At 28.0% G+C, this 15913-nt stretch overlaps 1 protein-coding gene across 1 annotated transcript in view; it reads right to left on the minus strand.

The window, feature by feature from the left end:
- LOC136973656 (glutamate receptor ionotropic, NMDA 3A-like) overlaps nt 1-15913 on the minus strand; it is an 81977-nt gene that overhangs the window by 32790 nt on the left and 33274 nt on the right. The window contains exon 2 of the mRNA XM_067268398.1: nt 9339-9925. Coding sequence (XP_067124499.1) covers nt 9339-9925 — 587 coding nt within the window. The remainder of the gene's footprint in view (nt 1-9338; nt 9926-15913) is intronic.

Raw genomic sequence — 15913 nt, forward strand, 5'->3', positions numbered from 1 at the left:
GTCCATTATATATATATACATAAATATACAACTACACACACACAGTTCGATCGCGTGATGTTACAGGTACTATTAAATCACGTAAAATTTGGAAGACAAATTAAACAAATTCCTGATTTGTAGCGCGACTTGATTGAATGTTTTACATGAAAATGATTTAAATTAAATTACATACATATATCCAAATTCAGTTATACGACTAAAATAAACACAGACATACATTAACAAAATCATGAATTGTACCTAAGTAGTTAGGATAATTAATTACTTTAATTTAAAATTCCAATTCTAAACAGATGATACAACTACTGGAACTGGTTGCAAAATGTTCAAAGTTAATTTTACTCTTTGCTTGTATCATTAAGTCACGTATCCGAGGATTTAAAACTCAATTAAACATACAACGCGCAGTTGTTTTTCTAGATAATATAAATCAATCAATGCTAGTACCAACGATGCGGGTACTTTAACAATTTCACTCCATCCTTTCATTGATCCAGTGATTAAATGCTTTATTTTAAAATTGTACAAGATGAATGGGGATTGTTGCAATGTGTAATACTACAAACTGATTATATTAAACGTTCTATTACTTCGTAGAAACCATCTTGAAATGCGTGTTTAAAGGGAGGTCATTCAGGCTTCACGCTTACAAAAAGAAAGAAATATTCAAAAAATGGATCTATAAAAGTAAATTAACTTCAAATATATTATTAACTTACATACGTAACCATTTAAAAAAAAGTTGAAATATGTTTTAAGTTGGTTTCTATAGTAACAGTCTAGGTAGGAGGACTGATTGCTTTATTATGTTGCTTGGCAACATTCAGCCATTGACCCTCTATCTCATTATTAGTTACTAATGGGAAGAGTTAAGAAACAAATGTTTAAAATATCTTAAAAGAATTGTTTAATGCATTTATTTAACAATGTTAGAAGTCCATTAGAATGGCTTTAAGTTGTAAATGAATTTGGTGGTGTACTGTACATCAGACAATAAGCGAAACATTAAAACTATTAAGGATGATTTCGAATGAGATTCCACTTCTAAATGCAATAAGAAACAAATTTTAGGGATTTTTAAAGCTTAAATACTTTTAAAAAATCTCTAAAACAGTACTTGTGATGCGATCTCGCTAGATGCAATGCCATTTAAATTTTTACTGGCCAAAGAAATTATCATTATTACTTTAAACTTAAATTTACGAACTGAATTTAAAGTGAATTACATAGGTAAACAGTTCTCTATAAACATTTATTATTTTAAATGGTGTTTTACGTCTTACATTGAGATCTGGGAAACTTTTGATATTTGGGATGAAACAGAGCTGGATATGTTAAAAATAAAGATTTAACTAATAAATTTAATAAATTATATAATAATTTACGCATTATTTAATATAGAATACTCGTTAAAAGTATAACATACTTCTACTGATAATTATCATCATCATGAAGTTTGGATAATCATAAATTCCAATTAGGGATGCGATGGATAAATGATTTAAAGAATCTCTAATGCGATTGACTGATTTGCTCCGGGATAATGATGCTAATTTAAATGTATTTAGTACTAAGGAACAACATGCTTTGGATAATTGAACAGTTTCGATCGAACCATTCAAATCCTAAACTACAGCGTATCATTTTACATTAAGATGATCCTAAATGCAATTTCCTGAAGTTTTTTTCCTTTTTCGCGTAAACAACTTTGTGTATCAAATTTTCTCTCAGTAATATTTTGTTTATTATGAAATTGAATCATATAACATTAGGTTAGACACGATAAGTTCGGAATTTAAATTGTTTTTATGACATTTATGTGAAAACGATACTCCAGAGAACGGATTTTCGAAAAGATTTAATTAAATTTTAATATCCACGTTACATTAATATATAATATAATATTCAGGGATTTTTATAAATATAAGAATTCATTTTTGTATCATTTTTTCATTCCAAATGAACTATAAAAATCAATAAGTAAAACCAATTTTTTGGTTATTTTGATAATTCTTGAAGGGTCAAACAAATTTTGGAATGCAAATATTTTTTAAAATATAACAATATGATGTAAATGACATTGCTAATCATATTTATCAACTAATGGCTAAAACCTGTCTAAAACGGACTGGCTGTAAAATGCAAATCTGCCTAAACGAAGAATACATGCCAAAACGAAACGATTTGTTATGTAAAATGATATAACTTGGAAACCCGTCTAACGAGAAAACAAAAGACATTTTTGGGAAGTAATTGCATAAAGCAAAGTTTTTCGGCCTAAGAAAGTAAATTCTAAATCTTAATGCTGTAAGTTGGTCGACTTCTCAGTGACGAAAGTAACAGGCTATCATTTGTTTTCTTCTGTTACGATTATAGTTTCATTGTAATAATAGAGAAGTTCATTAATAAAAAAGCAACCGTCTATAAAAGATAATCTGCTAAATTGGAAAATGCTGGTATGAACCAACGACGCGTTCCGTTTTAGACAGGTTACATAATCTTTTTTAATTCTTTTCGCTCTTAAGGCACTAATATGCTTTTTTAAAGGCCTAAAACGGAGCAACCGGGCGATAAGAGACGGCGCCCAAGATATCAGAAACAGACCACCCCTAAAAATTCCTGACATTTCTGACCACTCGGATCCGATCCCGGGTGACCCAGAGCAGAAAGCTGACTGACACCTTAAATTGCCCTGGCCATCTGATGATGTTTTACTATATTATTTGATTTGCTTATTATTATTTAAAATAGAAATAATGTAGCAATAAATGTACAATAATTGACTTAAAATTATTTTTCTTTCTATTATAATGCGATATTTCTTGAGAAAAGTATGTGAATAACCTTCCCGTCTTGTTCTTTCACGACGTTATAACAGATACTTGCTCCTGGATTAACTTCGACATAATCTTCTCAAGACGGCTTATTTCTATCTGCTCACAATTCTTAAGAGAAAAAAAGACGTATTTGACTTATATTCACTTTGATAAGTTTTTCTTCCAGAACTTTCTTTAAAAATACTAATAGTCTTATATAATGTTAACTTTGGCAGAAGATTTGAAAGAATAAAAAGTATCAATGGTTATTTAAATCTTTAAATAGATCTGTAGAATTGTTATCCCAGTTTTACTTTATGAGAATTTCTAGTTATTATCCAGAAAATAATTTTGCGGGGTTGGTCTGTCCCGGATACCTCATTCCTCCTCCCCCTCTGCATTGTCACTTGGCCGAACCCACAATGGATATGATTTAAAAAGCTGTGCCCACAAGTGGTTGAATGAATAAAACCATCGAACACTGGTATTCGGTGATCGCGGGTTCGCACCACACCAACGAAGAGCTGTCTACGTGGTTTGGATATGACGAAAAAAAAGGGTGTCCATAAGTGGATGATACACGATACAATAGTTGGTTGCAGGTTCGCGCCTCATGAACATTGAGCTGGCTGTATGAAATTTTCCAGGTTTTCTTCATGTGTCTAACACCTAAATAGGGGCCAGCTTCTTATAGAACGTCAGATTACCCATGTGTTACGTTGCCTTATCCTATTAATCCAATTAAAAAGGCCATGTTAGTGATCACAGATGGAAAGAAACAAAAATGAAAAGTAAAGCTGTGATGAATATTTATGATAGAAATTCACGTGTATTCTTTTTCGGATTTTGTCACTTTATATTGTATTTTTTTTTTTTTTTTTTATGTAAAACGCTTTAATAATTATCTCTCCAGTGAAATTACTGACTGAACACAATGCTCTCACAAAGAAGTAGCGTATATACAAAGCCATTAACCGGAATAATATTTTCTCTCACCTTTCTCGAAGATAATTTATTTTTGGCAATTTTAATCTCATTTTCTTTATCATAATTTCTATGAAGATATTTTTACTATTTTTGTATAATAGAAACTATTACCACTCTGATGTCAGAGAGGAAGCGTAGTTTCCAGCAGGAGGTCTTCCAGGAGATAAGTTCCTCTTTACTGTCTGTTATTGTTCGCTTATAAAAGATAATGATCAAGAAATGATATCCAGTTTTGTCAAAGGTCGATAATTTGTGGACTATTACCGAAAACTTTCACAATAGAACATAATCTAAGTCAATTGCAGATATATAGTAAAGAGGAGGGTCAGCATAACCATTTGGCCGGCATCTAGAACTTAGAAGAACGCAGAAGAACCTAAAATTTTATGATTTTTCATTGATTAACGATAACAAAATTGTTTTATTAAGTTTTTCATAAGTTCTTTGTGTTTCAAAAGTGGAAGAGGCTTACGATTCTATTACAAATTTTTTGTCTTTCTTTAACTACTCTACGAAAGATTAGTTCTTACTTTCTCTTGTCATCCGTTTCTCACATTATCTAAATTTTAAACACATCTATTTCCAGAGCCAGACAGAAGATGTGTAAGTAGAGCCGCTTGACCAAAGCCACGGATACAGAAGGACCTTAAAATTAATCTTTTATATGAATTAAAGTAGTTGTTAATAAGTTGTAAGTTTTTTATTTTGATGATATTTTATGATTTTCAAAGAGAAATTGACCCATATTTATGACTAATCAGGCCCTAATCTCACTTCGGTCCAGGGCTTTGGAGCAGAGGTAGTGGCACCAATTGCAGCTCCATTCAAAGATTTAATATTTAAGTGCAATTGCACTTAAATATTTATCACGCCATTTTATTTATTTATTTATTTATAATCTGGTTTTATCAGTTTATATACATTTTATATAAACAGTAGAAACTGGTGAGTAAACATTAATCAAATAGTTCTTTATCATTTCGGTTATTGCGGCTATGTGAGAGGCCGAGAATTCCTAGCTGTTTTGGGTCCCTGGTTATATTGGGATTGGTGGGATAAAACAAAGCTATAAACTACATGCGCGATCTGTGTAGGGAAAGCACTTCCCATACAGATAGCCCATATGTTGCGTTGCCTGGTGTCTTAGGGTGTTCAGGGAGACACTAGGCAACAGATTGCACAAATAGTAGTTCGCCACTGGCCAGTATATATTAGAAAGATGGCAACTTGTAACAGCACTTAACATATAACAAATCCTTCCGGATACGTCGGCCTTATCCGTCACCATCTGACCACCCCATTGTAGGCCCGGCCAAACTAATAATGGACTTGCTAAAAAGGTCCTCTTAGCTCCCCCAGGGAAAAAAGGAGTTAAAGAGCACTCAAATAATCCACATTAACCTAATGTATTTATGTTTAGCATAAAAAACCAAATATTTTATACTCTAAACAATTACTATCTTGTTTTAAGGAGTAATATCTTTAGACAATAAAAATATAAATTATATAATAATAAGCTTATAACTCTTTCTATATTGCCAACGAAAATTAATTAAAATGGACAATTCTTAATTTATAAAATTAATTAAATTAAAGTCAAAGTTACCAAACTTCGGATGGCTTAAAATAGCTTCTATTGTAAGAAAAACAAGGTTTTAGACAGTAGAGTGAAGTCTTTTGAATCAAACTGACCACTTTCTTGATGACCGGATCCTTGCATCGATCTTCAGATTCATTCAACCTGATGTTACTTTTTTCTTTGTTATCGGTTGATAGACTACTCAATGAAAATACTCATGGACCATATTCGATACACAGATGTTTTGGAAAGACGACAATTGCATCCATCCTACGACTTAGCCCATCATTCTAACCGTTTCGGAATCATTTTCTCTGAATATTTCCCTTCATTATTCCTAAATATCTAAATCGATTCAGAATGAAATTTCTTCATCTTCGTAGATAAACCATGGAAACTGTTTCGGAAATTCTTTATGTACACACATATATTTTTCCTCCTCCTCCTCTTCCTCCTCTTATATAAGAATAAATGAAAATAAAACAGCTGTCAGATAGATTTCTCATTGGTACATATGATTAAAATGGCTTACAATGCCTCATACTCGGTTGTCATATTCACTCCACTAATCTGTTTAATATTTATGAGACTTTATATATTGAATTTTGTATAGAATTTTCTAAATAATTGTCAGTATGCATGCGAGAAACGTATAAAAGTTATCTCTACTCACTCGAGTAGAGGGTCCTGGCCACTTACCTTTATGCAGCCATCAGTATATTAAAACCACACAATGTAACGTTAAAAATTTTTATTGCTGTATGTATTTTAAAAATAAAAATTTTTGCGTAATAAGCGTGAGGCCATATGCTATAGTAATCTGTAGCTTAGGGCCTCATGCTTATAAGTTTACTACTATTTGGCAAAGAGAAAAGGCTTCTTACAGCCCTGTTATAGCTTATATTCAAAGCTAATCTAAATACGGTCCTGTTTGATGCTCGTTAAATAAAGATCCTAATCCAAAAAGCCTTACTAGTTTCCCTTATAGTATTAGGGGTTAAGCAAATCACCACACAGGCTATCTGTGACGCATTGCCCATGTGACGCCTCCTTTAGTGTCTGCCCATGTGTGCCTACCTGTCTAGGGGGTGCCTCCCGGGAGACACTTCTCTAGACAGGCTCCTATGTGTTCCGTTGGCTAGGAAACTGGCCCTTATTTAGGTCATAGATACGTGAAAACACGGAAAATTCAACGTAGTCAACCTGATGTTAAGGCGCGAAGCCGCGACCAATTACTAGTTTTATCCATTTGTTTACTGACAGGCCCTCAATGAATGCCTGGCTATCATTACAAAATTTAAGCTGAATTTTAAGGCCTTTTTTAAATGTAAGATAATTTTTGATTACATAATATAAAAACATGATTTAAAAAATTAATTATAATTTCTGATAATTAAAATCACATAAGAATTATTTTTATATTTAAAAAAGTAAGTTAATTTATTTAGTAATTCTTTAAGAGGAATTGTCAATTAAAAAATTTAAAAATTAATAATTTATTTATTTACAATTAATAATTTAATAAAACATGAAAAAAGCTGATATATTTTATAAGAAATGTAAACAAGTGTTATCATTTCAATTTAATTATGGAAAATATAATTAATTTTTAAAAAATAAAATTAATTACAATTTTAAAAATAATTAAGTGTAATTGTTAATCTATCTAATAAAAAATAATGAACATTTAAACTTAATTATTTTAAAAAATCACAATTAATTTTTTAAAAATTATAAATTAAATTTATTATAAAAAATTAGAAAAAATTCTAATTTACAAATCAACATAAAATTTCCCTTTGTTAATATTTACAAATATAATTTTAAAAAATTCATCAAAATAATTAAAAGTCATTATAAAGGTGATAGAATATAAATTAAATTACATTGAATTAAATAAATATAATTTTGTTTTTGTAAAAAAAGGAGGAGATTTAATTCAATTAAAACACTTATTTTTAGAAATTTGAAAAAGTTTAAAAGAAAAATAAATTAAAACAATTGTAGGAAGTCTTTTATACTTTCCTTAATGACTTCTTTTGGTTGTTAAGAGATATCAGAGAAGAAAGATTTATTTTAAATTGGATTTAAAAGAGATATTACACTTTGGATTCAATCCAAATTTTTATAAATAAAAAATTATTATTTGTATTCAATTTAAGAAAAAATAATTTATTATTTTATTTTAAAATGTACATTTTTTTATATACAAAAATTTAAAAATTTAGATACTTTATTTTTTTCCCATTATTATAAAATAATAAGTAAAAATATTTTGTTATTAATTTAAAAAATATTCTGAAATATTCTTAATATATTTTTTTAAAAAAATATTCTGTTATAAAAATAAAAATTCAAATTTAGTTTTTTTATTTTAAATAAAATTTGAATTGTTTTGGTTTTTTTTTTAACTGGGAAAATACAATAAAATTCCTGGATTTTTAGTGTTTTTAGTGAATCAAATATAGAGAAGTATCCATTTTATTTTTATTCGTTTGTTTTTTTTATATTGATTTAAATAAGAATAATTATCTAACATCGAATTATCTGTACTTCAATTAAGTATAATTAATTTGGCACATTGTTGTGACTCCAAAAAACTTTCCTTTTCCCTGTGGGAACATGTGAACAGAGAATGTCTTGGGAACCAAAATTTTTTTATACTCTGTTTACATGTATCTATTTTTAATAAAAATTTAGTATTTTTATGTAAAAAATAAGTTTTTTCAGTGGTAAGTGAAAAAAAGGGCAATTACCTGCGGTCCCCACCAACAGGGGCCACCAAAACCATCTCTTATAAGGAAACATTTCGCTCAAAAAATTTCTCAAGGAAAAATATCTGAAGGAGTTGTACAGGGGTCCTTTAACTCTAATTTACTCGGGCCCCATAAAGCTATAACTCTGATGAATTTTTAAAAATAATTTTATACATGTTAATTTTTTATACTGACTGTATTCAGTATGTAATTACACTGTATACAATTTCGAATTATATGTATCTTTGGAGAGAATTAAATATCTCTATTGTAATTTCCATTAATTATAATGACAAATGAATAATAGAGAATTATAATTAAAATCTTATCATGTATATTCATTATTATACGTATAAATACATTATTCATTATGATATTTTAATATATAGATACATCAAATCTGTACTATGTAGAAATTTAAGGCATTCTATAGCAATTTCCGAAATTAAAGTTTTAAATTCGAGGTGATTCTTATATCGAGGTACTCTTCGTCACGCCACAAGTCTGTATACAATAAAAATTTTGTAGTTTTTCTTGCTTGTTTTGTATTTTCTTTTAATTATACTTCGTTTTAATAATGTTATTAATGGTTGTGTTCTTTAATAAATTGTTTTACATAATATTTACTTTTAATTATCATCCAATTTATGTCTGAGTAATCTGTTTTTATGCCAGAATGCATTTTATATTTGAAGTAGTACGACATAAGCTTAATTTAGATTTTATTATTAATTATTATTATTATTATTATTATTATTAGGGGGTAGACCAATTCAAATGGTCTAGGCTGAAAAGAGAGAGGAGGAGATAAGTAAATAAATAAAATAAAAGACATTAATAAAATATTTAATTTAAAACATGAATAAAGACCATAAAAATTTATTAAATTATGCTAGATAAACAATCAGTATAACACTAAATATAATACGTCATTAATTATGAAATTAAGAAGAATACACAAAACACACAACAAATACAACAAATTCAATACTCGCAACAAATACAATACACACAACACAAAGAAGAACACAAATACTAAACAGAAATATCGCTACAATTCACCTTTATTACTTAAATACAATTATATTTCTTCCAATATCGATATTTTGCGATTGGTTAATGGCGAAATTTAATTAACGAACACGAAATTACCAGCGCGACTCTTCAACAAAGTAAAAAAAGTACAAAAGAACTTACCCGAAAAGAATGGACGAAAATTTCTTTCTTTCATCAGAGAACAACTCATTGCAATTAATTTCGGTGGTAGAATTTTTAAATCTCTTATACAAACTGGCAATATCAACATTTCTAAAAGCAGTCGTTAACAGGTTAGCTATCATCTTAAAGATGTTATCTTCAATTTCTCTACGTCGTAACTTAATGGCTAACAAACCAGGCGGATACAATTGATTGTAAGTAATAGAATGTTCTAACAATATCCAAATCCATTGTCCATTTAACATATCCAATTTTGAAGCTTCTTGGAAGACTTTGTAAGCGTTGAATCTATCACAGGACAAGATTATAACACGAACTTCGCTATTCCTCAAAGCACTCAGTTGATCAAACAGACGTTGGCTATCGTCTGTACGTAAGTAAGTTACTTTTAAACGATTCTGGGAAGAAGTCAGCGATTTGAGACGATTTGCAATACTTAATGAAAAAACATTGTAGTCTGTCAATAAAGTTGCATTGTACCATTTGCTAGTATTAAGGAAACTATAAGTTGAATCTGCTAAATTAGTTGCACTTGCATCTAAGCTGATGTAAAACGGATTTACTTCCTGAAAAGATAAGATTATTCGTGTTATTTTAATGAGATTATTTCACTTTCTTTTTAAAATATTTAAATATGAATCAAGTGAGACTTCGTTTAATTAAATTTCAATATGTTTTTATTGGGTTTAGGAAAATGCTGCACGAGAACAAATTCTTCTGATTAATACATTCAAACCTAGAAAACAATAGTCACTAGTAATAATAAATTTAATATATTAAAAAAAAAATTAAAACAAAACGCTTTTACGGTCATGTTTTCTGGGCTTGGAGCTGGGATATGGGCCAAACCCACCGTATACATTTACGCACACACATCATAATTAAATTCCACATTTAGTTATGTTTATCATATTTGCGGACGGAGAAGATGGTAGAATTGTGCCTCCCATTTAAACATTAAAATGCGTTGCTGTCGGAATTAGGTATGCCCTGAAAGTTTCAGCCTTCTATCTTAATTAGAACTGGATGAAATTTCAGTTCCTAGATTTGCGGACATAATACGGAGCGACTTAAATAAAAATGTTTAAAAAATGGCCGTTATTTGGAGGATATCTTGTATGCATTTCGAAAAAGTTCCTGAAAAAAATGGCCGCCGTTTAGAGGTAGCCATTGTAGATGGCTACCTCTAAACTCATTCAATAACAGCCATCTCCAATGGCTGTTTTCAATGTTCATTTTTATTATAATAACGATCCACTATAACATCTATAAACTTCAAAAAAGTTTTAATAAAATTAATTTCTATTCATTTTATGTAAGTAGAATAATGGTATATATATTTAATATTTATGAATTGGAAATTGCTTTCGTAAGTTTTGATTAAATAGAAGAGAAAAATTTAAATTGTTTTATAATGCATAACCACTGAAACAAATATTTTCTCATGTTGTTACCTTAGATTATGAGTTTAAAAGTTTGGAATTAGTTTTTTAAAAAGTACGGGTGAAGTCGTATAATTAAGGCGATTACATCAGCCAACAGTTCTAGAGAAGAGAAATCGAATTCGGGCAAGCAATTCAAGAAATTTTTCGTGGTGATCTGTCCGGATTCATCGGGTCCCGTCCTTTGGTACCTGACCACCCCCATTGTGGGCCTAGCAAAACTCACGATGAACGCAGAAATAAGGTCTTCTAGTGCCCACTGGGCGCTAAAAGTTACTCAAAAATAATTTTAGCCGAACTTCAGGAAATATTAAGAATATTTTAAAAATAAAAATATTAAGGTAGTGGACCCATTATGGCCTACTAAGTTTGAAATATTATTTTGACCAGTTTTATCACCTAGAATCCCTAAGCTATAACCTAGAGATATTTCTTGAGAGGGAAATTGGAATTGGGCAAAATACTAGTCAAAACTTGATGCCCCATAATATAAATCAAATTATATTTTTTTATATAATTTTATAAAACTTTAAGAGATATTTTAAATAAAAACTTCAAATAATCGAAATTATTATTTTTTAAATAAAAACTGTAATACAAAGCAGACTGACTTTTATTTAATTAATTCTAATTTAAATTATAACAATGAGTTTATTTACAGCTTTAAAAAATTTAATTTAAATTTGATCTGATTGGACAATTCAAATTTGAATTTAACGAATCAAAGAGGATGACTTTAATTTCTTAATATAAAATCTTATCGAAAATTTTAAATTTAAATTAATAAATCAAAATTATCTTATTATTGTTATTATCTTAATTAATATAATTATATTCAAGCTGATTTATTAAATGAAATTTAAAATAATAATTAATTATTATACAATTTGATTAAATAAATTCACAGTATCAAACTTTCTATCACTTTAAAGTTTTACATAATTTAAATAGAATACAAAACTAATTAATTTAATGGTAAAAAAATAAGAATACAAATTCTCATTAATAGAAACTAAGAAAGATATTTTAAACATTTTATAAATTAAGATTTTAATTTCTTGTTAATATAGTAGATAAATAATTAAAGAGACGAACCCGATCAAAAATTAATATAAACGAAAATTATTTATTTATTTTATCCATTTATTATTAAATTATGCTTACGAATAACATAGTTTGTAATTTTGTAAACTTATAACTGCTGATTGGTCAATTCAGAGTTCGTTTTTTTAAAAATTTAAATTCAGCGAATCAGACAAAAGATTGTTTAACTGTCGTTTGTAAATAGTGAAACCCTATTAGCTACTTTAAATTTGAATTAAATAAATGTGAATTCCTTTATTTTTCAATTTTATTATTATTTTTAAGTAAAGAATAAAACTTGAACGAACTCAATTAATACAGTATTTATTCGATTTACTTTTTAATATAATTTTTAATGGTTTAATTTAATTTAAAAATTAAATTAATATATAACTTCTATACTTAATGATTAATTGTATTTTAACACGAAAAATAATTTTGTCAATAATTAATTTAGAAATTATTTAGATTCATTCGACTTTAATTAATGGATTTACTTTGGTATTTCTAAGATTTTATAAGAATTTCTTTTTCTAATTTAGAAAAAAAAGCATCTGCCTTTAATTTAAACTTTAAATTAAACTTTTATTCTTAAAATATTTTGTCATAGTAAATGATAGAATAAATATTCAAAGAATTTCTTGGAATTTTTATTCTTCAAATAGTGAAAAATGTCTTAAATTATCAAATGTTAAAGTAACTTTTACGTGTAGTTTTTGAAATTTTATTGAAATAACTTTGATTTGAATCACGTTAAATAGAGAAAAAATCTTATAAGTCAAACCTCTGAACAACGGCCACTGACGGGCACATAAAACATGGCCGCTGTTTGAAGATTTTCTTGTATGCACACTTTTCTAAAAAAATAAAAAGTTCCTGAAAAAATGGACACTGTTTAGAGATGGCCGTTGTTGAGAGGTTGCCATTATTGGAGGTTCAACTCTACAAAAAATATTTAATAACTATCTTAAAATTTATTTGCAAATGATGAAATTTTATACAGTAACTTAAAAAATATTTTTCTTGTTTAAATGAATATAATTTATCATTTATCATTTTCGAAAAATTTCATTAAAAATGTGTACAAAATCTAAAAATTTCAAAACATTTCTTATATATTAAGTGAAAAATTAATCAAATCCTTTTAACAATCTTATGGTAATTGAAATTTTATAGTATTGAAAAACGTTGCAGCCATGATACCACATCCCTACAACGTTTTTCAATGTATAATGGCTTGAAAAAGCTTCAGGAATGTTTGAATTTTCTGTTTGTATCCGAAAATTTCCTTACACAGAAACCAAATTTTCCAAAAGTATTTTTATAACAACATGTTATGAAATTTTCCTCGATCAAATTCTTCACGTAGACCACGCATTTCAACTTAAATAGCATTTACATTTCTGTAAAATGTGTTTTATAGAAACGAAATTTCAGCAAAAAATTGTACAGATCAACGATAAAATCTTGAAGAAATCGCGACGAAATCAATTTTTTTTAAATATATTCTTCATACTTTAACGTAAAAAAATCATGAATAATCGTTTTAATGCTGTTGGAGGAATAAAATTTCTTTAAAATTTTAATGAAATTTTAAGAGACGACAGCGAAATTCCTCAGATAAATAAATTCCTTAATGATATTTTTGTAAAAATTTATTATTTTATGTTTCTTTTTAACAAGCGATATTAGAATTACGAATTTAATAGACAATTTTTAATTTAGTTATTTCATTATATTTTTCAGTAATAATAAATTTAAAACACTTAATATATAGAGTATAAAAATCTTAAAAATTTCCTAAAAATTTTAAAAATCTGTATAAATAATCCTTAGTTATCAACAATGCCAGTTCTCGTTGTAATTGTAAGTTACAATATCCAAGATTGGAATGGATTGTTAGCATAAGCCATAAGGCAACCCCAACACATGGGAGATCTGCAAAGGGAGTATGCCATCCAGGAGGCCTTTTTATGGGAAATTGGCCCTACTTAAGTGTTAGATACGTGAAGAAAATTCGAAAAACTCCATGCGGCCAGCCCATCACTCATGCAAGAATTCACGATTTCTTTAGTGGTTTTATTCACTCGGTCATGTTGGACTCAATTTGCAAGAGACTATTCTCTTCGGCTAGTAAAAATAAATTTAAAAGCATGAAGACCTCGTAGTATGAGGCCCTAAGTTAGCTTAGCTTATATATAAAACCGATTCTAATTATCCTAATTACCCTAATCATATAACACCTCAAAGATTTATTTATTTGCGAATATCTTTTTTATATTTATTTATGTAAAAACTATTAAAAAATTTAAATAATTTAATCAAAAATTCAAAAACGAATATATAAATCAAAGCTTTTTAATTTTCTTCTTCTTCTACTCTTGCTTATTATTCAGAAAATTAAAAGAAATCCATTGAGCTCAATAGAAGAGCTAACGTAGCATTCTATGATATTAAATTTTTTTTAAAGTAAATATGTTAAAGAATAAAACTAAAATACATATTTTATGCTGCTATCATAATATAACCTTTTAAAATTTTATTTAATTTTAAAAATAAAATCAAAAATATTACCCGTATGAGAAGATTCTGTATTTTGAATTATGTCGTGACTGATAGGTCAACGTCCTGAATTTCCAATACAGGATTGACTTTAATTTTTTTTTTTCTCATGAAAAGTTATCGAAACGACTATTTTCTAGAATAAAAATAAAAAAAAGTAGCATTCTCATGGGATTTTTTTCCTTTGTTCTTAAACTCGCAGCATGTTCGTGTATGTGTTTCCTTAGAACCATCATTATGTTCCATGACGTAGCCCGGTATCATAAAAATCTATTTTTATAGATTCTACATAAACTTTTTGTATAAAGTAACTAAAATTTTGGCACGAATGCTTGCTTTTATAAAAGAAAAATGCGTTTAATATTTAAAATTATCGGTGTTTTCGTGTAGTTCTTCGAGAAGATTTTTTAAAATTCGAATAGATTTGATTAAGATGTGTTAATTTTATTAAGGACAGAGGAACGTCTTTTAAAATTGGTTTTTCTGCAAGAACGTGACCAAAATTATCATAACCACGTGTTATGTAAGGTTTAAATTTTCTAAACGAGATCCTCATCAGCATATTTTCCTAGTCGCTTGCCAAGTGAGAAACTTTAAATTTATAAATTGTATACATTTCTATTATTTTTTTTACTGTTAAAAATATTAAATTAAAAAAATTCTTCTCGTGTATAAATCTATTATAACTAAATTTTATATAATTAAATTATATTCAAAAATCAGTTAATCGTGATATACTTGTTAAGAGTATTTTAAGAGCTAGAATAATCGTTTATAACATAATTTTTATATAATAAAATTACGTGCGACAGGGTAGCGCAAAAGTCGGTTAACTAAAATATATTTCCTATTTAAGTTTAAGACCGGTTTGAAAAATCGCACGCCATTCAATTACTGTATCGGTTAACTGGCTTTTGGTCACTGTCGTTTTATTAAGATAACGTATACTTTTACGTCAGTTTGCCGTCATTGTTACAGTTTTCCATTGCAGAAATGTAAGAACGATGTCAAGTTGACGTAAAAGCGTCATCGTTGTGACAGAACATGCACTTTATATTGCATTTATTAATAAAAAAAATTCATAAATTCAATAGCGAATTGAGTAATTTTTTTAGTTTTTGAATTTATTTATTTATTTTTTTATAGGAAATCTGAAAATTTAGCGTATTGATATTTGTATTTACGATTACATTCATCAGAATATTGACGCATCATTTTTTTTCCTTTGGAACTTTTGCTTTCTTTCGATCTTACTGCTTATTACCATCAATTTTTCTCTACCCATTCTTTTCTAAATGTCGCAGCCATCCCCGTGGATTAACCTTAACAATGTCATTAATCAAAAAAGGGATGAGTTATACATGCATAATTCAAGAATGGTATCTCATCAAATTTTTATTCTAACTTGGCTTTAGTTAAACGTGTAAATGCATTAATGTAATTTATTAAATTATCGTTATAATTTAT

The sequence above is a fragment of the Centruroides vittatus genome, unplaced genomic scaffold, assembly GCF_030686945.1.
Source record: "Centruroides vittatus isolate TY-2023 unplaced genomic scaffold, ASM3068694v2 contig_3255, whole genome shotgun sequence".
NCBI classification, from domain to species: Eukaryota; Metazoa; Arthropoda; class Arachnida; order Scorpiones; family Buthidae; genus Centruroides; species Centruroides vittatus.